Source organism: Saimiri boliviensis, chromosome 12 (genome assembly GCF_048565385.1).
Source record: "Saimiri boliviensis isolate mSaiBol1 chromosome 12, mSaiBol1.pri, whole genome shotgun sequence".
Lineage (NCBI taxonomy): Eukaryota > Metazoa > Chordata > Mammalia > Primates > Cebidae > Saimiri > Saimiri boliviensis.
Window position 1 is genome coordinate 12501 of NC_133460.1, and position 25853 is coordinate 38353.

The 25853-nt window shown below is 54.9% G+C and overlaps 2 protein-coding genes across 12 annotated transcripts in view; both read right to left on the reverse strand.

Annotated features, from left to right (window-relative positions):
• The window catches only part of LOC141580524 (uncharacterized), a 13379-nt gene extending 2634 nt beyond the window's left edge, over positions 1-10745 (reverse strand). Inside the window, exons 1-4 of one of the 2 annotated variants that reach the window (XR_012512671.1) lie at positions 9890-10745; positions 2711-2925; positions 2477-2554; positions 1-638 (exon numbers count right to left, since the gene is read on the reverse strand). The exon at positions 1-638 is cut by the window's left edge and continues 2634 nt beyond it. Coding sequence is in view for 1 of the 2 variants with exons in the window: in XM_074381590.1 (XP_074237691.1) it covers positions 2786-3853 (1068 nt within the window). In the remaining variant the exon portion in view is untranslated. Of the gene's footprint in view, positions 639-2476; positions 2555-2710 lie in introns of both variants that reach the window. The other variant, XM_074381590.1, reaches the window with a different exon arrangement.
• Positions 10746-10748: 3 nt separating this feature from the next.
• Positions 10749-25853, reverse strand: part of LOC120361902 (ATP-binding cassette sub-family C member 6-like) — a 68061-nt gene continuing 52956 nt past the window's right edge. For 3 of the 10 annotated variants that reach the window (XR_012512673.1, XR_012512672.1, XM_074381596.1), the window contains 2 exons: positions 11278-24435; positions 10749-11173 (listed from right to left, as the gene is read on the reverse strand). Coding sequence is in view for 6 of the 10 variants with exons in the window: in XM_074381596.1 (XP_074237697.1) it covers positions 24418-24435 (18 nt within the window). In the remaining 4 variants the exon portion in view is untranslated. Of the gene's footprint in view, positions 24436-25853 lie in introns of all 10 variants that reach the window. The other 7 variants (XM_074381594.1, XM_074381593.1, XM_074381595.1 and 4 more) reach the window with 7 other exon arrangements.

A 25853-nucleotide genomic window follows, 5' to 3' on the forward strand; every position in this document is an offset into this window, starting at 1 on the left:
CACCTGTAGTCCCAGCAACTAGAAAGGCTGAGGCAGGAGAATCATTTGAATTCAGGAGGCGGAGGTTGCAATGAGCTGAGATCACACCACTGCATTCCAGCCTGGGCTACAGAGCAAGACTCCATCTCAAAAAAAAAAAAAAAATTACAAAACAAAAGGCAATGTGACAGCAGAATGGCCTGCTTAAGAGGCGACTCTCAGGCTCTCTGCAGGGAGCTGTGCACACCCTGCTCTAGATAATTTCTTGGGCTTCATGTCTGTCTCTGAGTGAAACTGCGCTTCCTGAAGGCAGGGGTCAGGCTTGCCCACTGCGCTCCTCTGCAGCAGCTCCTAAAATCCTGCCTGCACTGGAACCATGCTCACGAGGTCTCTATGGAGTGAGGAAGAAACCCCAGCTTCCTCTTCTGTGAAATGGGGAGTGAAGAAGCCTCTGTGCAGGGCGGTCAGAGGAGTCAGTGAGTCAGCGTGTGTCGGAGCATTCAGCATTGCGCCCGATGTGTGGCACGAACGCTGGATGCACCACTCCCAACCCTGCGTTACCTTGCTGTGAGACCATGCAGGTCCAGCAGGGGTTTGCAGAGCCTCTTCAGTGCCCGTGAGAATGTGGCCTCAGGCCAGGACAGCATCTGGTGGGCCACCTGGAGAGGGAGGGGACAGAGAGAGCTGTCTTGGTCGTCCTCAACTGCCAGCCACTCCCCATCCTTGCTCTCACTCGCCAGCTCCAGGGCACTTTTCACAGCCGCCAGGGCCACCCAGATGGGCCTGGGACCCCCACTGCATGGCATCCCAGGCACCCAGGTCTGCAGCTGCCACGTGGCCTCCTCTGCCCACTCCACCACACCTCCTTCAGGGCCGCGACATCACCTCTAGTTGGGAGTCCTTCTGTGTGGCCAGGGGTCCTGCAACTGGCGGCCAACACCCACCATGGGGCCTCTGGGCAGGTCAGAGGCCCAGCACAGGCCTCAAGGAGACAGGGCCTCTTTCTGGGGTAAAGATGGTGGGGGAGTGGGGGGAAAGGGATAGAGCAGCAGGCACTGGAGATTGCGGGTGAGTTGTCACAGCAGACCCGAGCCACCTCTGCGTGGCCTGCTCATAGCCTGACTGGGAACTTGGACTGGGGGAGAGTTCCCACCACTCCCAGAAGTGATACGAGGCTCTCTGCACCTGACCTGTTTGCACAAGTGGGGTTTATGCTGAACCCCTGCTTCCCTCCTGGGAGTCTGACAGTGTGGTCTGCACCAAGCAGCACCTGCCAATGGGGCAGCCCCACTAAACACCCTGGGTCACATAGTGGTGGCACAGCCAAGGGCCTCCTGTGTGAAGGCGCTGGGACTGGGAGAGGACACTGGGTGCTGGCCCTGGATCCCCCTGGACTCTGCCCCGGCTCCCTTCCCTGTGCCAACACTCCTGCCTCCTGTCACTGTAGTCCATGGTAGCGGTGAACAGCGCAGTGTGCCGAGTCACGGAGCACTCTTTCAAATTCACTGCCGTGTGGGTGGCCATGGGACTCTGGCACAGCAGAGAGGCTACAAGGTGACGTTCCACAGCCAGTCAGAGGGACTCCCACCCTGGCGCTGGGCAGGGTCTTGGGGGCTCTGAGCTGGGCCGGACATTAGCCCTGGATGATGGAGAGGCCAGAAGTTCTTAGTCCTGCCAGGAGGGCAGGAGCTGTGAGCATTTAACGACCACACGGACACAGAGAACTCATCATGGAACCAGAAAGAGACCCTGTGGCCGTGAGCTTCACAGAAACAAGGCTGTCCATTCAAAAGAAAGCACATGCATGACTGTAGAAACTGAGGCAGCAGGCATAAGGGATATTACCCTGGAGACTCTGTAAGAATAAGACAGCAGACCATGGAAAAAAGGAAGGTTGGGCCAGGCACGGGGGCTGACACCTGTGATCCCAGCACTTTGGGAGGCTGAGGTGGGCAGATCACGAGGTCAAGAAATCAAGACCATCCTGGCCAATATGGTGAAACCCCATCTCTACTAAAAATAGAAAAATTGGCTGGGTGTGGTGACGCTCACCTGTAGTCCCAGCTACTTGAGAGGCTGAGACAGGACTCGCTTGCACCCAGGAGGCAGAGGTGGCAGTGAACCAAATTCATGCCACAGCAGTCCAGCTTGGGCAACAGAGCAAGACTCCATGTTAAAAAAAAAAGAAAGAAAATAAAAGACTATAGGTCTGTAAGAAGTCAGGCAGGGGTCTCAACACAACTGAGCTGCAGGTCGGCGGAAAGCAAGGCCACGATTCTGATCAAAACAGAGCCACAGGCCAATGTGAGGGCTTAGGGCCCCGGACTGGGCGTGGATTTCGGTGCAGGGTTGAGGCCTCCCTCACACACTCACATTCCAGCTCATTCCAGCTGCTCCAGCCGCAACTGCAGCCACTCCAGGTAAAGAGGCAGGTGCTGGGTCAGTGCCTGCCTGGCCTGGCCCTGGCCCAAAAGGTGGTGACGGCCTGACCACTCACCTGCATGGCCTCCAGCCCTGCCTGGGACAGCTGAAGGAGGAGGCCTGCCACGCCATCCACGGTGCCTGCCAGCTGTACCTGAGTAGAGAAGCCACGGCTGAATCAGGGTGAGGTCCAGGGCAGAGAGAGCCCCAGACCTTCCTGCCCAGGGTGGGATGCCTGGCAAGTGGGGGCTACAAGCCAGGCCAGAGGAGAGGAGCTCTCCACCCAATCCTTCCCCTCTGTGCTACCCACCAGGTGCTGGAAACTTCTCTTCCAGCCAGACTTGCACCTGGGAGCCAACTGCTGCAATCCTGGACTGTAGGACTGTTAGAAGAGGCTGGGACTCCCTCGGGGCCGCATAAGGTCTCGGTGCCAGCAGCAGGTGCGGGCCTCACCCTGGGGTCGTGTGCTCTGGTTTCTGGGCACAGATGGACCCAAAGGGCTCAGGCATCCTGGCACTGTGGCCTCTGTCCAGAGAGAGAACAGTAACCCTTCCCTGTGTCCCAGTCCAGGCCCTCTCACCTCCACAGGGCCCAGCAGGCGCCCCTGGCAGTTGTATGCGGCCAGCAGGAGGCTGTAGTCGGCAGCCTGCAATGTCAGGAGCCCCAGGGGCTGGAAGGGCTGCCTGCCATCCCGGAACAGGACCTCCACGTCTGCTGACTGCCCGTGGGCACGTGCCCGCAGCACCACACTCTCTTCTCTGCCCCCAGGACCTCCACGTCTGCTGACTGCCCGTGGGCACGTGCCCGCAGCACCACACTCTCTTCTCTGCCCCCAGGACCTCCACGTCTGCTGACTGCCCGTGGGCACGTGCCCGCAGCACCACACTCTCTTCTCTGCCCCCAGGACCTCCACGTCTGCTGACTGCCCGTGGGCACGTGCCCGCAGCTCCACACTCTCTTCTCTGCCCCCAGGACCTCCACGTCTGCTGACTGCCCGTGGGCACGTGCCCGCAGCTCCACACTCTCTTCTCTGCCCCCAGGACCTCCACGTCTGCTGACTGCCCGTGGGCACGTGCCCGCAGCACCACACTCTCTTCTCTGCCCCCAGGACCTCCACGTCTGCTGACTGCCCGTGGGCACGTGCCCGCAGCTCCACACTCTCTTCTCTGCCCCCAGGACCTCCACGTCTGCTGACTGCCCGTGGGCACGTGCCCACAGCACCACACTCTCTTCTCTGCCCCCAGGACCTCCACGTCTGCTGACTGCCCGTGGGCACGTGCCCGCAGCTCCACACTCTCTTCTCTGCCCCCAGGACCTCCACGTCTGCTGACTGCCCGTGGGCACGTGCCCGCAGCACCACACTCTCTTCTCTGCCCCCAGGAGCCAGCAGGGGACCTGCTGGGACACCCTGATGTTTCCAGCTGCCTCCTCCGCCTCCTCCACTGCTTTCCATAGCTCCCTACTGCCCCAGGCCGAGCCTCAAAGCCTTAGGACTTGAGAATCTGCTGAGCCATCTGAAGCCCCCTCTTCTGTACCCTTTCCAGCAGCCTCACCTGACATGGCTGTCAGTGAGGGATGCCATGCAGTCCCGACAGGGTTTTCTAAGCCTTTTTTTTGAGGCAGGGTCTCACTGTCACTGAGGCAGGAGTGCAGTGGCACCATCACAGCTTGCTCCCAGCAGCTGGGACACAGGAGCACACCACCCCACCAGGCTTTAAGTAGAGATGGGAGTCTCCCTATGTTGCCCAGACTGGTCTTGAACCCCTGCGCTCAAGTGATCCTCCTGTCTTGGCCTCCCAAAGTGCTGGGATTATAGGTGTGAGCCCCTGGGCCCGGTCCCGACTTCTGAGATCTTAATGCCCAGACCCCTCTCCTTTCTTGAGCCAATGGGGGCCATGACCCAGTGAGCCGAGCTGGGACCCAGCCGCCACTCACTTTCCTCATGGGACACAGAAGCCCGGAGACAGCTTGGGACCCTGGACACGGACAGCCTCCACATTCCCCTCCAACTGCACCAGGCTTTGAGAAGCTCAGGTGGAGATACACCCCAGGAGGCCAACCCGCTGGGCCTTGGAGCCGCGAAGCTGTGAGCGGAAGGGCAAAGTCCTGAGTGGAGTCTGTCCCAGGCCCTGTCCCTGGTCTCTGTCTTCTGCCAGCCCCAGGCTCAGGAACGGGCTGGCTGAGGAGGCTGCAGTCCGACGTGCAGGAAACAAAGGGAAGGCACAATAACCACACCCAATCTCCAGGGCACCAGGTTCCCTGTGCCACATCCCTCCCGAAAGGGTCCCAGTGCCTCATCACAGAAAACACCCATGAGAATACTCAGGGCCGGGCACAGTGGCTCACTCCTGTAATCCCAGCACTTTAGAAGGGTAAGGTGAGCAGATCACTTGAGCCCAGGAATTTGAGACCAGCCTGGGAAACATGGCAAAACCCTGTCTCTAACAAAAACACAAAAATGAGGCAATCTCACAGCAAATAGATTTAAACATCTTTTAAATATCCATCTAGGCCAGGCACAGTGGCTCACGCCTGTCGTTCCAGCACTTTGGGAGGCGCAGGCAGGTGGATCGTGGATCATGAGGTCAGGCGCTCGAGACTATCCTGGTTAACCCAGTAAAACGCTGTCTCTACTAAAAATACAAAAAATTAGCCAGGGGTAGTGGCACACACCTGTAGTCATGGCTACTTGAGAGGCTGAGGCAGAAGAATCGCTTGAACCGGGAGGCGGAGGTTGCAGGGAGCCAAGATGGTGCCACTGCACTTCAGCCTGGGTGACAGAATGAGACTCTTTCTCCCAAAAAAAAAAAAAAAAAAAACTATCTAGGAGCCCACCAACCTAGGAGCAGCCTCCACAGGGCAACTTAGAGATGGCTTCCCAGGCCCTGCCCAGACACTCTGATTTAACTGGTTGGAGGGGGCACCCCGGGCACTTGTGTTTCTAACATTCGCAGTGCCCAGGTGTTTCTGCCGACAGCCCAGGCTTTCCGAGTTTGCCTAGGAGCCACTGCAAAGGTCTAAGCAAGTTCAAGGAGATGCGGGTAACACCTGGCATAACACCCCAGGCACTGAGCAGTTACCTAAATCCCTGCAGGCACCTATCCTTGGGGAATGGCAGGGACCAGGACCAGGACAGGTGTCTAGAATGGGGTCGGGGAGAGGCCCAGAGGCCCCAAGAGAACACAAGCCTGGAGGAGGCCCTGCGGGGGTAGGAGCCTCAGCTACCCTGTATTCTACTCCAGACACTGCAGCTAACAAGCTGTGCACCCTTCAGTAAGGGCAGCACCCTCTCTGGGCCTCAGTTCCAAGGTCTGTAAAACATACTGAACAATGGTTCACAAAATTTACAAGGACTTAAAAGTGAGTGAGTGTGTGTGTGTGTGTGTGTGTGTCTGTTATGGGTTGAATTTGGTTCCTCACATATGTTGAAGTCGTGACACCCCCCCATACCCGTGAACGTGGTGTTATTTGGAAATAGTTGTGGTTTTTTTGCGAGTATCAGGTTAAAATGGGACCACAGTGGATGAAGGTAGGCCACACACCCAATGAATGCTGTTCCTAGGAGAAGGCCATGTGAAGACACCACCCAGAAGGCAGAAGGCCACCATGTGGGACAGAGGCAGAGGCTGGCTCGATGCCACCATAGCCACTCATTGCCGGCAGTGACCAGAAGCTAGAGGTGGTACAGAAGCATCCTCCCTAGGACTTTCAGAGGCAATGTGGCCCTGCTGACAACTTCTGGCCTCTAGAACTGTGAGACCAAACATGTCTGTTGCATGAAGCCTTCTGGTTGGTGGCAATTTAATAGAGTAGTCCTTGGAACTTAATGCAGGGTGCTTACTAAACGTGCAGAAGCACATTGATCTCTCAGGAGATCCAAGTTGGTAAGAAGGTACAGCCTAGGACTCCTGTGGAATTTCACAGAGCACAGTGTGATCCTGCCAGGCAGGTGGGGGCAAGGGACAGTCTGCAGACCACACAGAGTCGGCCTCAGCCCCGCTGGCTATCACTGAAGAGCGAGGGCCCCACTCACCTCTGCGCAGCCTGGGAGAGTGCCTGACCTCCCTGAATCTGTCCCTCATCTGTCCTGGGGCCACGGGGTTGTGGGGAGGAATAGAGAAGGCTGAGAAAGCCTCTGACCACTCCACAGACCCCAGAATGGATCCAATGAGGAGGCACCAGAACAGCTGTCCCTAATGAATCTGGGATGGGGAAGCAAGAGGACCAGTCACCTGCTGAGTGTCCACCACAGGCTCATTCCCAGGAATCTGTTTCCACTGGGCATGGGGCTTACAGATCTGGGAGCAGCCAGGAGCCTGGCTGGGAAACGGGAAGTGACCATCAGTCCCAGAGAACAAGAACCCTGGAAGGAGAAGCTCCTTGGAAATGGCCACAGCTGCTGGACTATCAACCCACAAATGCCATCCCCCTCCAGCTCCAGATACCAAGAAGGGAGGGAATTCCCTTCTCACAAGCACCTACTATGTGCAGATGTTATACAAATGTCTGCTTTCCTCCTAAGGATTCTGCAAGGGAGATGTTAGATGCTCCCATTTGACAGTGGGGAAGACTGAGGCTCAGCAAAGGAAAGTCACAAGGTCAAGTTCAGCCAGCCAGGGAGACAGAGGAGGCGGATGGAAACACCAAGAGAGCATCTGCTATGTCACGTGCCTTGGCTGTGCAGGCAGTGGGAACTGCTATCCAGACCCCAAAAACCACCCTATGAAATACCTGATCCAAGATGAGGAAACAGATGTTCAGAGAGGTTCCTTGCTGGGATCTCCTGGCCAGGTCAGGGCAGAGTAGGCACTGGAGGCAAGCTCTGCCCCTTCCTACTTCCCAGGGCCGCTGGGAGGCAGGAAGGGGCGGAGATGGGGCCAATAACGGCTAATGACAGCAAATACCTACGTCGTGGCAGTTCTCCATCAGGCACCGCTCTAAGCAGTCTATGCCTATGGACATATGTAATCTTTGCAATATTAACCGCATTGGAGATAGAGTCAGGGCAATTATTATAACCATTTGACAGGGGACGAAACTGAGGTGCCAGGAGGCAGCTGGGCTCAGATTCAAACTTGGGCAGCCCAGCTGCTGCCTCTCCGTTATAGGAAGGGCTGGGTGTTGGGCCGGTAGAGGAGCTGCTTTGTCTTGGCGCCAGGCCTCGCCCCGGGTCCAGCAGGTGTTTCCTGCACCCAGAGCGACGCTCTGGCCCCACCCAGGGTGCCCGTCTGCAGTTCCTCAGGTGGCCACTAGATGGCGAGACCACCCAGGCCGTGCGGACCCGCTGCCCAGGGAGGACCGGACCGGAGGGAAGTCCGGGCATCTGCCCCAGGGACTGTCAGCCTGGTCCCGGCCACCCACCTCCAGCTCCCCGGAGAAGTCGGGCCAACGAGGCCTGCTGTGGTTTGGGAGGGTCAGGCTGAGGTGCCGGCCGTGGTCTGGGGCTCGGGCGAGGCCCAGCTGGCAGCGGGAACGCAGCCGGAGCCCACCCTGGCCCAGGATGTGCCCTCCGGAGACCAAGACGGCCTAGGATGAAGGCGTCTGGGTGCCAGGCAGGCACGGGGCGGGGGATGGGGGGTGGCAAGAGCTGCTTCTCACCGTCCCCTGCACCTGGAATACCGCAGCAGCTGTCACCTCCCAGCCTCCACGCCTGCCTCTGCCCCAGCTAACCTCTAAGAAATGCAAATCAGGGCCCGGCGCGGTGGCTCACACCTGCAATCCCAGCACTTCGGGAGGCCGAGGCGGGTGGATCACGAGGTCAGGAGTTCGAGACCAGCCTGACCAACATGGTGAAACCCCATCTCTACTAAAAATACAAAAATTAGCCGGGCATGGTGACGCTCACCTATCCCAGCGACTCAGGAGGCTGAGGTAGGAGAATTCCTTGAACCTGGGAGATGGAGTTTGCAGTGAGCTGAGATAGCACCACTGCACTCCAGCCTGGGTAGCAGAGCGAAACCCTTTGTCTCAGGAAAAAAAAAAATGCAAATCAGACATTGTCCCGTGCACTTAAGAGAAGCCGGGCTCTGGCATGGCCTGTGGACTGTTTCATCCTCCCAACCTCACCTCCCTCGCTCCCTCCATGAGGGCTGCCCCGTGGTCCTCAAGACAAGGTCCTGCCTCAGGCCCCTTCCCTCCGCAGGGCTCACCCTCACTAATGAGGCCCCTTTTCCAACACCCTGCCCCCTCTCCCTGCTTCCTCCCTGCACAGCATTGACCACGCCCTGACCACAGACCAAAACAGCTCCAGTTTGCTGTATCTTCCTGGCCCCACTGGAATGCACCACCCAGGAGGCCGGCACCTCCTTTCACTACCCAGTCCCTGAACCTAGAGCACAGCCTGGCATAAGTAAAACACATACGGCCGGGCGCGGTGGCTCAAGCCTGTGATCCCAGCACTTTGGGAGGCCGAGGCGGGTGGATCACGAGGTCAAGAGATCGAGACCATCCTGGTCAACATGGTGAAACCCCATCTCTACCAAAAATACAAAAAATTAGCTGGGCATGGTGGCACGTGCCTGTAATCCCAGCTACTCAGGAGGCTGAGGCAGGAGAATTGCCTGAGCCCAGGAGGCGGAGGTTGCGGTGAGCCGAGATCGCACCATTGCACTCCAGCCTGGGTAACAAGCGTGAAACTCCATCTCAAAAAAAAAAAATACATGTTTTCTGAATGAACAGAGGAATACATAAGGGGTGGGAAACGAAGGTTCAGCGCTGAATCTGGCTCAGTGCCAACTCTTAGAAACACTTTTACTGGAATACAGCCACATGCATTCACTTACATGTCATCCATAGCTGCTTTCACAAGACAGTGGTGGAGTTGGGCATTGAAACAGGGACTGGATGGTTCATAAAGCCTAAAATATTTACTGTCTGTCCTTTTACAGAAGAGTGTGGGTCCCTGGGATGCATGGATGGATGGTAGAAGGATGATGATAGATGGATGGTGGGTGGATGGAGGGATAGATGGTGGAGGGATGGAGGGAGGCAAGGGAGTGAGGGTAGGAGGGTGGGAGAGCAGAAATAGCGGGATGGATGGAAGGTGGGAAGGAGGAAGGAAGGATGGGTGAATGAATGGATGGGTGGGTGGATAAAAGGACCAATGAACCAGCTACCAACCCCAGGAGGAGAAAGGGGTTGAGGAAAAGGGGTTCCAACACCTCTCTTTTGAGGCAATCATGACAACAGCAATGCTAACTTCTGTGCCAGGCACCAAGGCTGAGCATTCCTGCATCACATCTCTCTTAACTCCCACCATCACCCTACATCCTGGAACCTGCTGCTGCTTCTATTCCCCAGATGAAACACTGGCAGCTCAGAGAGGAGTTGTGCCCTGCCCAGTCACCCAGCAGGCAAACAGCAGAGCCAGCACACTGGCATCTGGCTGCCTCGCTCACACCCCTGCCTTCTGCAGGCACCGCCCTCCATATTACCCCATCACCACGGATCCCTGGCCCTCCAGCTGCCCCTTTCCCCAGGGCAGACTCACCCTGGGCAGGTCACAGAGCCGCAGGTGGAGGGAGTGCCGCAGCCAGTGTGCGTAGTCAGTCTGTACTTCTCCCCAGAATCTCTGCCGGGCACAAGAGGCCCTGAGGACGTGCTCCACCATGGCCTCCATGATGATCTTGTCTGGCTGAGATGGCCGATGCCTCTGGAATGAGAGGGCCCATGTGTCAGGGGCTCATCACGTAAGAGAATGCCCATGGCCAGCTGCAGGTGGAGACCCTCACCTAGCAAGAACATGTATCAGGAGTCCACGTCAGAGCCCTCATCAGCCACAGCACTCCCTTACACTCTGGTACAGGATTTTCTTCTTTTTTTTGAGGCAGAGTCTTGCTCTGTAGCCCAAGCTGGAGTGCAGTGGCACAATCTCGGCTCACTGCAACCTCCACCTCCCAGGTGCAAGTGATTCTCCCACCTTGGCCTCCCAGGTAGCTGAGACTACAGGTGCACATCACCACGCCAAGCTTTTTTTTTTTTTTTTTTTTTTTTTTATTCTTAGTAGAGACAGCATTTTACCATGTTGGCCAGGCTGGTTTCGAAATCCTGACTTCAGGTGATTCCCCGCCTCAGCCTCCCAAAGTGGTGGGATTACAGGCGTGAGCCACTGCACCCTGACTATGGCCGGATTTCTGCTGTGAGCACTTACGGGGACGGGCCTAAGAGCCCCAGGAACCCAGATGGGAAGGGAGCTTCCAGGGCCAGTTCTCCCCAGTTCTCCATGGGCAGGTTCCTGCCTGAGGCTCTGCAGAACAGTGCTCGGCCCCATGAGGAGCCCATCATGTAGTGAGGCTGGAGGAGACCTGGTTCCTGATGCCTCCAGGAAGCTGAGCTCCCAATCTCCCCCCGCCCCCTCCTGAGAAGCCCACTAGCACCCCACCTCCTTCCCCATCTGTTTCCAGCATCTCATGCTGGAAACACATGCTGTTCTGGTCTTCCAGAGCCCTCAGCACATCCCAGGTAGGAAGGGAGTATTGTGCCCATTTCACAGGTGAGAAACCCCAGGTGCAAAGCAGGGAAGTGAGTTGCCCAGGATTCCACAAGCACTGGAACTCAAGACCACACAGTCTCAGGGTGGGGCTCTCCTGCAGCACGTGGAGCCGTGTGGGGGTTCCGTGCCTGGACACTGCTCCCCAGGCCTCGCCTCGTATGTCAAGTTGTGCCGCACACGCTGCTGGCCCCAGGACAGGTGGAGATCTTCAGTGAACACATCTGGGGTCTGTGTTATGGCCCCGCAGGCCCGGAGGGGGTCCAGGCCCAAAGTTTCCTGGAGCTGATAGGGAAGAGAATAGGGTACATGACCTGGCGGGGGGGCAGCCGAGAAGCCTGGAACAAAGGGTAGCCCCACACTGGGCACAGCAGCCAGACCCCACATACCTGCCCCGGGGAGGCCGCCAGGCAGCCATCCCAGGCGGTGCTGTGTGCAGAGAACCTGTCGGCCCAGGCGAGCTGCAGAGTCATGTTCTCTGTTCCAGGTGAGCTGTACCTGCGTTGAGCTGGGAGGGCAGTGGTGGGGGTAAGCGGGAGACCCGGGGGAGAAGAGAGGCTAACGGCACCCCCACAGCCCATCTCTATTGGGAAATGAGAGGCTGGGGAGGGTGGAGAAGCCGACATCGCCCTCCTATAAGATTCCTGTAGAGGAATTAGAATGGAGGGTGAAGAGACTGCCCTGCCCCTCATCTCTGGAAGAGCCCAGAGCTGTCCCATGCTGCAGAGTGAAAGCATCTGGATGAAAAGAAACCGCCTCATCCCCGACACCCAGACTCAGCATTTCCAAAAGCAGAAAGCAATCGCGGGCTTCCGTGCGGCCTCCAGGCCCAGCAGAATCTGTCCCTGCCCGTCTGACCTCATCTCCTGGTCACCCGCCCGTCGTATTCCCCTTCCAGCTCTTCCCAAAGCACCAGGCTTCCTCCCACCACAGAGGCCTTGGCACATGCTTTTCCTGACCCCTGCAGTGCTGCTTCTGCGGCTTTTCGCAAGCCTGGCCCTTCCCATCTCAGGGCTGCCTCCCCCATGAGGCCCTCACTGACCCCCCGCCTACAGTAGCTCCCACACCCGCCTGCCCAGCTCCTCTCAATCTTATATACTGTTTACTTTTTTTCTTGTTTCTGAGATGGAGTCTCACTCTGCCGCCCATGTTGGAGTGCAATGGCGTGATCTTGACTCACTGCAACCTCTGCCTCCAGGGCCCAAGAGATTTTCCTGCCTCAGCCTCCCGAGTAGCTGCGATTGCAGGTGTGCACCACCATGCCCAGCTAATCTTTTGGATTTTTAGTAGAGAGTGTTTTGCCATGTTGGCCAGGCTGGTCTCAAACTCCTGACCTCAAGTGATCCGCCTGCCTCGACCTCCGAAAGTCCTCGGATTACAAGCGTGAGCCACTGTGCCCAGCCCATCTTTACTGCTTTATGGTGCTTACCGCACCTTCTGGTTTTTACATTCATTCCTTGGCTTGAATTCTGGAGAGCGTCTTTTGCCTGCACACAACTGGCCTATTGTCCTCCCTTTCACAGACGGAAAAACGAAAGGCTTAGAGAGGCGATGGGAGACACCAGGGGCCACCTAGCCAGATGGGGTGCCCAGCTGCTCACTCAGTACCCAAAGCTACCACTAAACAGGCAACTATAAATGAATTGGAGACGCCCGGACCTGTTTCCCAAGTTAAAATGCGAGCTGTCCGCAAATACGGCATGGTATACAGTAGGTGCTTAATGAGGTATTGATAAAGGAACAACTGAATGAAGGACCCTGGAGATCCCAGGCTTCAGGGAGCTGTGATTCTGGAGAAGTCCTTGTCACTGATGAACACGGTCTCCTTCTACCTGAGGTGCCCAGCCCCCCAGGCTCAGCCACATAGCTCTCAGCTCCTGCCCCCGCCAAGGGCGCCTGGGACATCCTCGCTCACCTGCCGGCTCTGCCTGCCACCCCTGTTCTCAGCAAGGCCACTGGCCTCAGCTTGCTGCCAGGAGACATTGAACGGGTGAGCCAGGGCCAGGAGGGCAGCCAGCTCAGTCTTCCCCAGCCATAGGGAGGAGGAGACCAGCAGCTGGGGAGGAACACAGACTCAGCCAGGAGCCTTACCCAGACAGGCTGCACCTCTTTCCCACCTGCACAGACCACCGTCTCCATCAAGGTCAAGGCTGCAAGGACAGATGGCATTGAGCACAAACCCAGCCCTGTGCAAGGCCCTGGGAGAGCTCAGCCCATTTCTCAGAGGAAGATATTGAGGCTTGGAGAGGAGCGGATGGAGTGAACACATGACGAGATGAAACTGGAGTTCGCTCTCCTCGTCCACCGTCTTCCCCAGGTCTGTGGCTCCGGGCAGGTCACAGCATCTCTAAGTCCTTCAATTTCATCATCTGAACGTGGGGCTATTAGTAGCACTGAGCAGACTGGAAGCTGAGGTGTGGGTTGACCCACAGCACCTATCACGGGCTAAGCATTCACGGCCCGTCAGGCACCGTCACTGCCGTGCCTGCCAAGGTGTTGTGGGGACCCAGGTCTCCTGCTGCCCTTCTAGTGAGACTGTGGGACATGGTGCAGCCTTCTCAGCCCCAGGTAAGACTCCTTGAGCAGGGGAGGGCTCCAAAGACCCTGCGCAGCCTGCAGGGTGGAGTCCAGCTCTGCCCCAGGGTGACCTTCAGCCCTGACACCTACCTGGTTCCTACCATCCCAGCCGACAAGGCAGTCCCGGTGGCTGCCGCCCAAATGCTCTGAGGACAGGTGGAGGCTGCAGTGTCGAGGCAGGGGGAGGGGCAGTGGGTGGGTGAGCTCCACTGGGTGAGGGAGGACACACAAAGGGAAGGCCATGTGAGCTGAGGTCAGCAGCTGCAGCCCCAGTGTTGTTCAGAGGACTCTCGGCGGCCGCCACGGCCAGCTCAGGCAGGTGGCCACTCGGGGCCACACACCCAGACCATTTTCACAAAATTTGAAAGCTATGCGCTCACTCTGTCACCATGACCACTTGACCGTCTGCACTGTCCCTGTGGGAATCCCCATTACAATGAGACTTCAAGGCTTCTCCAGGAGGAGACACATGGCCTTGTGATGTTCTAATAGAATTCAGTGAAGTGACCGAGCGAGCGCCAGTTCTAAGCCCAGGCCTTAAGAGGCCTCGCCACACTTCCTCCCTTGAACCCCTTCCCAACCACATGAGAACCAACCCTGCTCGCCTTTGGGCAGGTGCCACCCAGGGTTGGAGGGAGCCTGGTTTCAGCTCAAGATGTTTGAGCGAGGCTGACAGCCAGTCCCCGAGCAGGTCAGAGAGCCCAGCCAAGGCCAGCAGAGCCACCTGCTCACCCGACAGACCGTGAACATGTGGAAGACCAGAAAAGCTGCCCAGGTAACCCACAGCCTTGTGAGCAAGGACCAGTGCTTGCTTGATGCCACTGAGTTTTGGAGCAGGTTTTTACCACCTTGAATCAAGATCTAATGGGAGCAGCCCCAACCCCCAACAACCTGCATCGCTCTTGGGGGCCTCACATGCATGGGTGACCTGCGCCCTCTCAGATTCCCCACGTCCCCATGCCGCCCAGCCCTATGCTCTCCTTCCATCTCGGGGTATGACAGGTGGCACCCCATAGCTGGGTCTCCTTCCTTTGTCCCCCAGGTGAGTCAAGCTGCCCTGACCTCCTGCATCACGACCCCACCTCCTGAGGCCCCTGCACAGTCCTGCTTTCCCAGACCCCTCCAGCAGGAGGCTGCCTGGGGGCTCTTTGTGCTGTGGTGAGCTCTGAGCTCTGCACAAAGGACACTCACCTGTTCAGATGGGCTGCAGGGAGCTGTGCCCAGAGACACTGGCACTGGCTGGTTCCCAGGGCATCACCCAGTCACTGGTTCTGGAGAGGCTGACCACATGCAGGGCTGGAAGCCTCTTCCCTGCCACCTGCTGACCCACCACGTGGAACACGGTGACCACAGTGTGGGGCTGCAAGCTGCGAGGCTCACCAAGGGTGGCACAAATACACACACACATGCGTGCATGTGCATATACACACACACCCATGAACACAGGCATACACACACACATGCTCACATAAGGCCTGCACACACACAGGCATACACATGCACACATGCATGCACACACGTGTATACAGGCATGCATACATACGAGCAAATACAAGCATGCACACACACATGCACACATGGATGCAAATACAGGCATGCACACACACAGGCATACATATGTGCAAATACAAGCATGCACACACACACGTGCACATGCATGCAAATACAGGCATGCACACATACACAAATGCACAGGCAGCCACACATGGCACACACACGTGCACATACAGGTGTGCACACACACAGGCATGCACACATATACACAGGCATACACACACATGCACACTGCCTTGGCCTGTTGAGGACCTGCTCATTTCCTCTGCCTTCCAGGGCACACAAGCGGCAAGTGTAACGTTGGGAGAATTCCATCAGGCCACCTGGCAAGCTGTGCCCCTGGGCTGGGATCTACACTCTGTCTCTGCACCTGGTGGGTCTGGGGTTGGGCTCTTCTCCGTGCCCAGGGGGTTTCTCATACAGCAACTGACAGTCTGCATGGCTGCACAGACCACGAACGACAGCCCCTTCCAGGGGTGCCTGTTCCTGGAGGACCCCGGGGCTCATGGCTGCCTTCGGGGCTGCACTGGCCCTCACCTCCCCTGGCACCGTAACTGCCCAGGGATGCCACCCCTCCCCCACCATGGACCCTTCTCCCTGCTCAGTGGCACTCAGGATAAGCCCTAGCTCCTCTCTGTGGGCCGAGACCCTGCATGCCCTGGGTCCCCAGCCCACCTGCCTCACCTCCTCCCTTCTCCTCACTCCAGCCACGCTGGCCTCCCTGATGCTGCTCTACACACAAAGCTCATTTCCACCCGGGGCTTTCGCCTGAAGTGCCTCTGCTCAGATCTGCACCTCAGCCAGCAGCTTCTTATCCCTCAGATCTCAGCTGGGAAGTCACCTCCTCCAAGAGGCCTTCCCAGACCACCCCACCTAAAGGAGCCCCGCACTCCATACAGGCCCTGCTTGCTCTCACAGTCTTTCCCACATGTGGAAGTAGTTATGTTGGATGTTATTTTGCTTATGTGTGTCTTGTTGCTTAATGCCTGTCTCCCTGAGGGGTGACAGCTGGGCCATCTTGCTTCCTGATGGATCCCTTGTGCCTAGAATCATGCCTGGGATCAGCAGGTGGTCAGTGATGGCTTCTTTTTGAGATCAAGTCTCACTCTGTTGCCCAGGGTGAAGTATAATGGCGCGATTTTGGCTCACTGCAACCTCTGCCTCCCGGGTTCAGTCAATTCTCCTCCCTGAGCCTCCCAAGCAGCTGGGATGACAGGCACCCACCACCACACCCAGCTAATTGTTGTTTAGTAGAGATGGATTTCACCATTTTGGCAAGGCTTGTCTCGAACTCCTGACCTCAGATGATCCACCCATCTTGGCCTCCCAAAGTGCCGAGTTTACAGGCAGGAGCCACTGCGCCCAGCCAGGGATGATTTCTTAAGTCACTGGGTCACCACTTCCCGCATCCCCTCAAAGACTCACTTTGCAGGCTGAGGTTCCTGAAGGGCCTGGGGAGAGGCCCGGACAGGCTCCCAGTGAGGCCAACTCCTGGCCATCCCACAGCACCACGTAGTGCAGGACACGGGTCCCAGGAGCTTGCTCCTATGTGGTCTGCAGGACCAGCTCCCCGGGAAGGGCGCTGAGCTGGGAGAGAATCATGGCGCCACAGAGGAACCTGACCCACGCTTCTGCCTGGGATGGGAAAGGAGAGAAGCTTGCAGAGGAGGAGAAAGGGAGTATCTGTGGATCATTTATAGTTTTCTGCATGGTGACATACGTCAGGGAATCAAAAAGCCAAACGCTTCCTAAGGATGAGCGGATAACATAAAGGAGGACTGTGGCCAACTGGAGACAGCGCACAACAGCCGCTTCTCAACTCCGTGGTCAAGCTGCGGGGCTCTGCGCAAGTTTCCATCCTGGCTGAGCCTCACTTTCCTACGCAATGAAGGCAACAAAGTCTCAACCTCTGCAAGATAATACAAACGGTGCACTCAGCCCAGGGCTAGATTGTGGAGAGGAGCCTGCAGGAAGCACGCAGTTGGTACTGGGACTTCTCAATCAAGCAGTGAGCAAGTATTACGCTCCCGAGCCAGTGCCGAGTGCCTGCGTACAAAGATAGCCAAGACCTGCTCCTGGCCCTTACGAGGCTTCCAGGCTGACAGGGAGATAGTCACAGGACAGAAAATGATGGGACAAGGATGGTCACAAGAGACATTCAAGGGAGAAAGAAACGCAGAGAAGCAAGCTTGGGGAGGAGGCAGGGAAGAGCATTCCAGGCAGAGGGAACAGCCTGTGCAAAGCCTCAGAGAGGGTCGCTGTCCTTACTGGTAGGTACCATAGTCTGAGGGTCACTTGAGGGCACTGCAGGGGGACTTCTGGGGTGGGGTAGGAAGTTTGCTCTTTTTTTTTTTTTTTTTTTGAGATGGAGTCTTGCTGTCACGCCCAGGCTGGAGTGCAGTGGTGCAATCTCAGCTCATGGCAACCTCCGCCTCCCCAGTTCAAGCGAATCTCCTCCCTCAGCCTCCTCAATAGCTGGGACTAGAGGCGTGTGCCACCACACCTGGCTCATTTTTGCATTTTTAATAGAGACGGTCTTGCCGTGTTGGTAAGTGTAGTCTCGATCTCTTGATCTTGTAATCCCCCCGCCTCAGCCTCCCAAAGTGCTGGGATCACAGGCATGAACCACCACGCCTGGCCTTCCCGTAGATTTGCAAATGGCTGCACTTATCATCCAAGGCAGGCTCAAGCACCACCTCCTCAGTGGAGCCTTCCCTGGCCACGTAACCTAAATACATTCCCTGTTCACTCAGTCAGTGCAGTACATTTTCTCCGGATCTTACTACTATCTATTTGTGTCATTTTGGGTAGTTAATATCCCCCACTACAGTACACAGTTGATGAGAAGAAGGATTGATCAGTCCCATTTTAGGACACACCCCACCTTCTGAAATAGTACCTGGCACCTAGTAGATGTGCAATAAATCATGCCAAAGGAAGAAGGCATGGATAAAGACACCAGCAGATAATCCACTCCAGCAAACTTTGTCCATTTCACAGCCTTGCGTGCCCGTCTTCCCAGGAATCAGGACATTAGGACAATTTTTTTTTTCTCCAACAGCTGTCCCAGGAGCCCCCCACCCCCACCCCAGCGTGCGAGTGGCCTGAGCTGTCCTCCACATACCTGCACGAAGAAACGTTCCAGCTTCACAAAGTTGGTGAGACTGGCCTTAGCAGCTACCAGATGGATGCCGATGTGAAAATAATGCTCCTCCACGCCCAAGGCCAATGTGCTCTGAAGCTCACCCTTGGAGTAGTGTAGCTGAATCAGGAAACACACACACACACACAGACACTAAATCTCATCAGGGCTCTGATGGAACATTGAAGCAGATGCTGGCTTTAAGCCGTGAGCTCTGCCTCTCAAAGCCCCAGGCCCAAGAGACTCACAGCTTCCTGGGCTGGAGTGACTTTGGTGAAATAAGGGTTTAGAGCCTCAGTTTAGGCCATCAAATGTGGCCGTAGCAACTCTCTTCTCAGGACCTCCCTGACTTGAAAATATCTACCAGCCTGGCACCAGCAGGCAAGAACTCTAGTTGCAGCACTGTTGCAGACAGCAGGAGCCAATCTAGCAGAAAGGGCAATGCTTGGGCTTGTGTCAGCATCAAACACACAGAGCTCCCAGTAAGGATGCACCACGGAGAGGTGAGTCATCTCCAGCTAGTTCCTTAACCACCTGAGCCTCAGCCTTCTAATTCAGAACACAGGGTAAGGACATCGATTTTATTATGGGTTGCTGTCAACATTGTACGAAATAATGTGCTAACTTCCACGTTGGCTGAACAGCAGATTCGCTTGGGGAAACTTACTAAAAATATATTCTGGGCTCTCACTAAAAACCTACAAAAACAGAGTCTCTGAGAAGAGGTTCTAGAGCTAGTACATTTTTTTTTTTTGAGATGGAGTCTCACTCTGTCACCCAGGCTGGAGAGCAGTGGCACGATCTCGGCTCAATGCAACCTCCACCTCCCAGGTTCAAGTGATTCTCCTGCCTCCGCCTCTCGAGTAGCTAAGATTACAAACGTGTGCCACCATGCCCGGCTAATTTGGGTATTTTTAGTAGAGATGGGGGTTTCGCCATGTTGGCCAGGCTAGTCTCGAACTCCTGACCTCAGTTGCTCTGCCCACCTCAGGCTCCCAAAGTGCTGGGATTACAGGCTCGAGCCACCACATCTGGCCAAGAACTGGTACTTTTAATAAGCTCACCTGAGATGTGTCATTACATTAGTGATATTCCTGTCAAAAATGTTCAACTTGAATCTTCTCTTCAGCAAACAAGCTGACAAATCCACATTAAGAGAATGTTTTGCAAAGTAACTTCCTGGACACTTCAAAATTGTCAATGCAGGATTTTTTTTTTTTTTTTTTTTTTGAGACAAGGACAGGGTCTGGTCTGTTATCCAGCCTGGAGTGTGCAGTGCTGTGAACACAGCTCACTGTAGCCTCAACCTCCTGGGCTCAAGCAATTCTCCCGTAACTCAGCCTCATGGGTAGCTGAGACTACAAGAAGGCACTGACATGCATGGCTAATTTTTTCATTTTTTATAGAGACAGGGTCTCCCTAGGTTGGCCAGACTGGTCTTGAACTCCTGAAGTCAAACAGTTCTCCCATCTCGGCCTCCCAAAGTGTAGGGATTACAAGTGTGAGCCACTGCATCCAGTTGGGATTTTTTTTTTTTTTTTGAGACAGAGTTTTGCTCTTGTTACCCAGGCTGGAGTGCAATGGCGCGATCTCGGCTCACCGCAACCTCCGCCTCCTGGGTTCAGGCGATTCTCCTGCCTCAGCCTCCTGAGTAGCTGGGATTACAGGCACGCACCACCATGCACAGCTAATGTTTTGTATTTTTAGTAGAGACGGGGTTTCACCTTGTTGACCGGGATGGTCTCGATCTCTTGACCTCGTGATCTACCCGCCTCGGCCTCCCAAAGTGCTGGGATTACAGGCTTGAGCCACCACACCCAGCTGGGATTTTTTTTTTAAAGGTGCTTAATGAAAATAAAATGTTTAGGGAAAATCATATTGATATCTGCAACTTACTTTGAAATGTATCCAAAACTAAGATGGATGGAGACCTATGTGATTATGCAAAATAAAATGTGAACAGGAAAATCTAGGTATGTGGGTGTTCAACTGTGAAATTACTTCCATTTATTAGTGTCTGAAAAATTGTACAATAAAATGTTGGGGGGGTGCTGGGTACACTGGCTCACGCCTGTCATCCCAGCACTTTGGGAGCCCAAGGTGAGTAGATTTCCTGAGGTCAAGAGTTTGAAACCCAGCCTGGCCACCATGGTGAAACCCCATCTCTACTAAAAATGCAAAATTTAGCCAGGTGTGGTAGTGTATGCCTGTAATCCCTACTACTCAGGAGGCTGAGGCAGTAGAATTGTTTGAACCCAGTGGGCGGAGGTTGCAGTGAGTAGAGATTGCATCACTGCACTCCTGCCTGGGTAACAGAGAGAAACTCTGTATCAAAATAAACTAGAAAATAAAAATAAAAAATAAAACATTGGTTAAGGAAAGGTAGCGTGTGGAAGGAGAATGTTCAAGATCAGGAGCTGGCTTTTGGGTCAAATGTGGCCCACAACCTGATTTTGTAAATAAAGTTTTATTGTAACGCAGCCATACCTATTCACTTACATGTCGTCTAGAGCTGCTTTTGTGTTACAATGACAATTCTGAGCAGCTGTAACAGCGATCGTAAGGCCTGCAATCTCTACATTTCACTTTACAGGAAAAGTCTGTAGACCTCTGTTCTACATTAAGAAAATTAAAAAGACATGGCAATTATGCACACTGTGCGACCTTGGCCTGCATCCCAGATTTAAAACAAAACAAAACAGTTTTTTGAAAGAACGTTATTGGGAAAGCTGGGAAATTTTATATGGACTGTACATTAAATGAAGGTATTACTTCAATGTTCAGTTTTCTGAATGCTGTAATTGTGTTAAATCAGAAAATATCCTTGTTATGGGAAAGAGGTGAAGTATTTCAGAGTAAAAAGGTGACATCTTCAGAAACGTCTCTGTATTAATTCTTAATGATACAGAAAAAATGTATGTATGATAATACGATTTTATGTAACATAGATGAGAAATATGGAAAGATATTAACAACTGATCCATGGTCACTGTCCCACAGTAACTTTTATATAGGTCCAAATGACTCAAAGCAAAACTTGGGGAAAAAAACTAAAGAGCTCCCTGAACGGAACCAGGTGTGGTGGTACCACCTGGAGTCCCAGCTAACCTGGAGGCTGAGGCAGGAGGATCACTTGCACCCCAGAGCTTGAGGCTGCAGTGAACTCTCATCATGTCACTACACTCCAGCCTGGGTGACAGATCAAGACCGTGTCCCAAAAAGAAATTTTGAAAATGAAAAGCAAGGCTGGGCATGGTGACTCACACCTGTAATCCCAACACTTTGGGAGGCCAAGGTGGCGGATCATTTGAGGTCAGGAGTTTGCAACCAGCTGGTAGGATGGTGAAACCCCATCTCTACAAAAACAAAACAAAACAAAAATTAGCCAGGTGTGGTGGTGCGTGCCTGTAATTCCAGCTATTCAGGAGGCTGGGTCGGGAGAGTCGTTTGAACCCAGGAGGCGAAGATTGCAGTGAGCCAAAATCACGCCACTGCACTGCAGCCTGGGTGGCAAAGGGAGACCCTGTCTCAAGAAAACAAATAAATAATAAGGAAAGAAAGAAGTTCCCGGAATGATTGTGCAGTTGTAGCCAAGTGTAGGGAACTCCAAAATCAAGTGTAAATTCGGCAGAGAACCCCAGCACGTAGCATGTGCTCTGTAAAGAAATTCAGCCTGGGCCAGGACTAGGCAGGTGCTTAGCAAAACACGGTGGCTGGCCGGAAAATGAAGTGACCATCTGGAAGATGTGACCATTCATGCATGCACTCACCCATTCATGCCCTGTTTTTACTGAGCACCTACTATGCACTGGGCCCTGTGCCAGGCACTAGGCATGCCCTCCAGGGAGCTCCAGATTTGAACATAGACAACGACAGCTCAGAGGGACAGAGAAACCTGGCCTAAGTCTAATGGGCCCTTCCGTGTCCACTCCCAGGACCCCTCAGTTCTTCCTGGATTGCATAAATGGGGGTCACACTGGCTCAGCTCAAACGGCTGCAGCATCACCTCCAGCCTCTACAAGTGCGCCAGGCTGGGTGAGGCAACGCCAGGCACCAGGCACTGGGTGAGTTGGCCTCCCCCGTCTCCCAAAGGGCTCGTGGACCTGGCTGTGGGCCGGCCCAGGAATGTAAACCTGGGTATGTTTGGGAAAGCTGGAGCCAGAGGTTTCCGAGGGTGGCCCACGTGGGCCTGCTGCAGGCTGGCGGACGGATGCGCACGCATTACCATGCCCCCTTCCACCTGGGGCAAGCATCTGGAACCAGTTAGGAGCCAGGCGGCTGGGGCACAGTTACTTTAGCTGAGACTGAGGCTGAGCTGCGGCAGCAGCCCAGGAGGGAGGGGAGGTGATGCCAGCCCGAGAACAGCGGCTCTTTGCCAGAAGGAAGGAAAGAGAGGGCTTGAAGCTGGCAAGATGCCGCCTTGTCCAGGGCCCCCACGGCCAGGTTGAGACAAAGTCAACTTCCCCAAGAGAGGGTCAGAGAGCCGAGATCACATCAGTGGCCCAATGCACGGCTATTCCCACACCCTGAGGCCCAAGAGCCATATGGTGTCCTGGTTAGGGCTGGACTCTGGAGCCAGGTGACCTGGGTTTGAATCCCAGCTTGGCCTCTACCTAGCTCTGTCACCACGGGCAAGCATCTCAGTTGCCCCTCTCTGAGCCTCAGTTTCCCCATTGGTATCAAGGGTTAAGCATGCCTCTGGGCTGCAAGTCTGCCATGAGCCCATCCATGAGCTTTCTTGGGTTGGTCCCATGGGCGCCCCAGCAGGGTCTGGACGGCAGGATTGTGACCCCCTGGCTGCCTCCCAGGGCTCCTCACATAGCTCCCCTCCCCTCAGTCCTTCAGGCCAGGGTGGGAATCATCTCCATGTTTCCTTTTCTTTTTGTTTTTCCTACAGACAGGGTCTTTCTCTGTCACCCAGGCTGGAGTGCAGTGGGATGATCTCTCCTTGCTGCAGCCTCTACCTCCCAGGCTCAAGTGATCCTCCTGCCTCAGCCTCCCAAGCAGCTGGGACTACAAGCATCACCACACCTGGTTCATTTTTAAGACTTTGTAGAGATGGGGGTCTCGCTATGTTGCCCAGACTGGCCTCACTATGCTGCTGGGGCTCCTGGGATTAAGCCATCCTCCCACTCTCAGAACAGCAGACCTCATCAGCCCCTGCCACCTTCACCAGAATGATGTGATTAATTCATTCACAGACAGCAGGACCCCCGAGAGAAAAGGATCCAGAATGTGTGGGTTTTGATGGACAGGGTGGTAGAATCTGGGTGGCTCCACCTACCTCACCTCCTGACCCCCACACTCCTTCCCCAGTCCTGCTCGGCATAGAGACGAGAGTGAGATCACCAGAAAGGTAGACACTTGGAAGGACACCAGCGGCACAGAAGAGGAGGCCGGAGGTCCCCAAGGCACCCAGCTCCTGGCCTCGGATGCCCAGGACTCTGTCCAGAAAGGCTCCCTCCCAGCCATGGAACTTGATGGTCCTCGAGTTCCTGAGGATGGAGCTGGCGAGCTGGGACCGCGAGTCCTTCTGCCTCATTTGCTCTCCTGGGATTGGAGGGAAGAGAGAGATGAAGACACGGCCGGTCCAGAATTCTCCCCTGCACCCTGACAGTCACCCTGCAGCAAATGCCACTGATCTCACCAAGTGAGTCCCAAAGCCGTCTGCCTCTCCACATCTCTGACCCTCAGTTCTGATCCATCCACCATCATCCTGTCCCTGGACTCCTGCAGGAGCTGACCCGGGACCACTGCCCCAGGGAGGCAGCTTCTGATGCCCAGAGAACAGAGGCTGCCCCTGAGCCCACCTGAGTACGGCACCATCAGGAAGGCCACCTGGAGGCGGGTAATGCCTGAGTTACATCTTTTTTTCTTCCTTTTACATTTTTGGTGGAGTTGGGGAGGGGTCTCACTATGTTGCCCAGGCTGGCCTCAAGCTCTTGGGCTCAAGTGATCCTCTGCCCCTGGCCTCCTAAAGTGCTGGGATTACAGGCGTGAGCCACCGTGCCTGGCCATGGGTTTGCCTGAACCAAAGCATATTCCTTGTCACGTTTAACAGAATTGTGTCCCAGCCCTGTACTTTCCTTGATTCATTCTCCTTTGGATAGTGAACCTCTCAAAAGCCGTAACGAACATGGAAGAGCCGCTGGCCGGGTGGGCTGGGTGGTGGCAGGGGGGCTGGGGTCCCAGCAGTTGCATCCCCTTTCCCAGGATGTACACATGGCCTCATGCACCTGTCCTGTCATCTCCTAGGTCAGCTCGGCGACACTGTCTGGGTGAAAAAAACAGACCAGATCTTGTTCTCATCCATGTTCGAAGCCAATATTACCACCCACAACATTGCTGTCAGTGCATGCCTGAGCCACCGGTACCTAGAAATATTTAGACATGGTTTATTAACCATACACCTGCCAGACCCAACCCAGCGAAAATATAAAATCAACCGGGTGCAGTGACCCACATCTGTAATCCCAGCACTTTGCGAGGCCGAGGTGGGTGGATCTCCTTAGGTCAGCAGTTTGAGACCAGCCTGGCCAACGTGGTGAAATCCCATCTCTACTAAAAACATAAAAATGAGCCAGGTGTGGTGGTGCACAGCTGTAATCCCAGCTACTCGGGAGGCTGAGGTGGGAGAGTCACTTCAACACACGAGGTGGAGGTTGCAGTGAGCCGAGATTGAACCACTACACTCCAGCCTGGGCAGAGGGCGAGACTGCATCTCAAAAAACAACAGTAACAACAACAAAGACACAAAATCAAACCCCGCCCTGGTTTTTTGTTTTTTTGGTTTTTTTTTGGAAAGATAGATAGGGACTTCCTGTGTTGTCCAAGCTACAGTGCAGTGGTACAATCACAACTCACTGCAGCCTCTTACTCCCAGACTCAAGCAGTCCTCCGATCTCAGCCTCCTGAGTAACTGGGATTACAGATACATGCTACCATGCCCAACTAATATTTGTGAGTGTGTGTGTGTGTGTGTGTCTGGAGATGGGGTCTCTCCATGTTGGCCAGGCTGGCCTCAAACTCTGGGCTTCAAGTGGTCCTCCCATCTCAGCCTTCCAAAGCACTGGGATTACAGGCATGAGCCTCTGTTTCTGGCCAAAACCTACACATTCATGAATGACCGAGGGCATGAGCTTCTGTGTCCTTTAACAATGAAATGGATTATTCCTTGGGTATAACTTTGCTGGGGATGCTGTAACAAAGTGCCACAAACTAAGTGGCTTAGAACAACACAAATTTGTTGTCTCAGACCAGATGCCTTGGCTCATATCTGTAATCCCTGTACTTTGGGAGCGTGAGAGAATCTCTTGAGGTCAGGAGTTCGAGACCAGCCAGGCCAATAGGAAGAAACCCTGTCTCTACTGAAAAAATACAAGGCTGGGAATGGCGGCTCACACCTGTAATCCGAGCACTTTGGGAGGCTGAGGTAGGCAAATCATGAGGTCAGGAGTTCGAGACCAGTGTGGCCAACATGGAGAAACCCTGTCTCTACTAAAAATACAAAAATTAGCTGGATGTGGTGGTGCACGCCTGTAATCTTAGCTGCTCAGGAGAATGACGCAGGAGAAGGGCTTGAACCCAGAAGGCGGAGGTTGCAGTAAGCTGAGATCACACCACTTTACTCCAGACTGGGGGACAGAGCAATAATGCATCTCAGAAAAAAAACAAAACAAAACAAAACAAAAA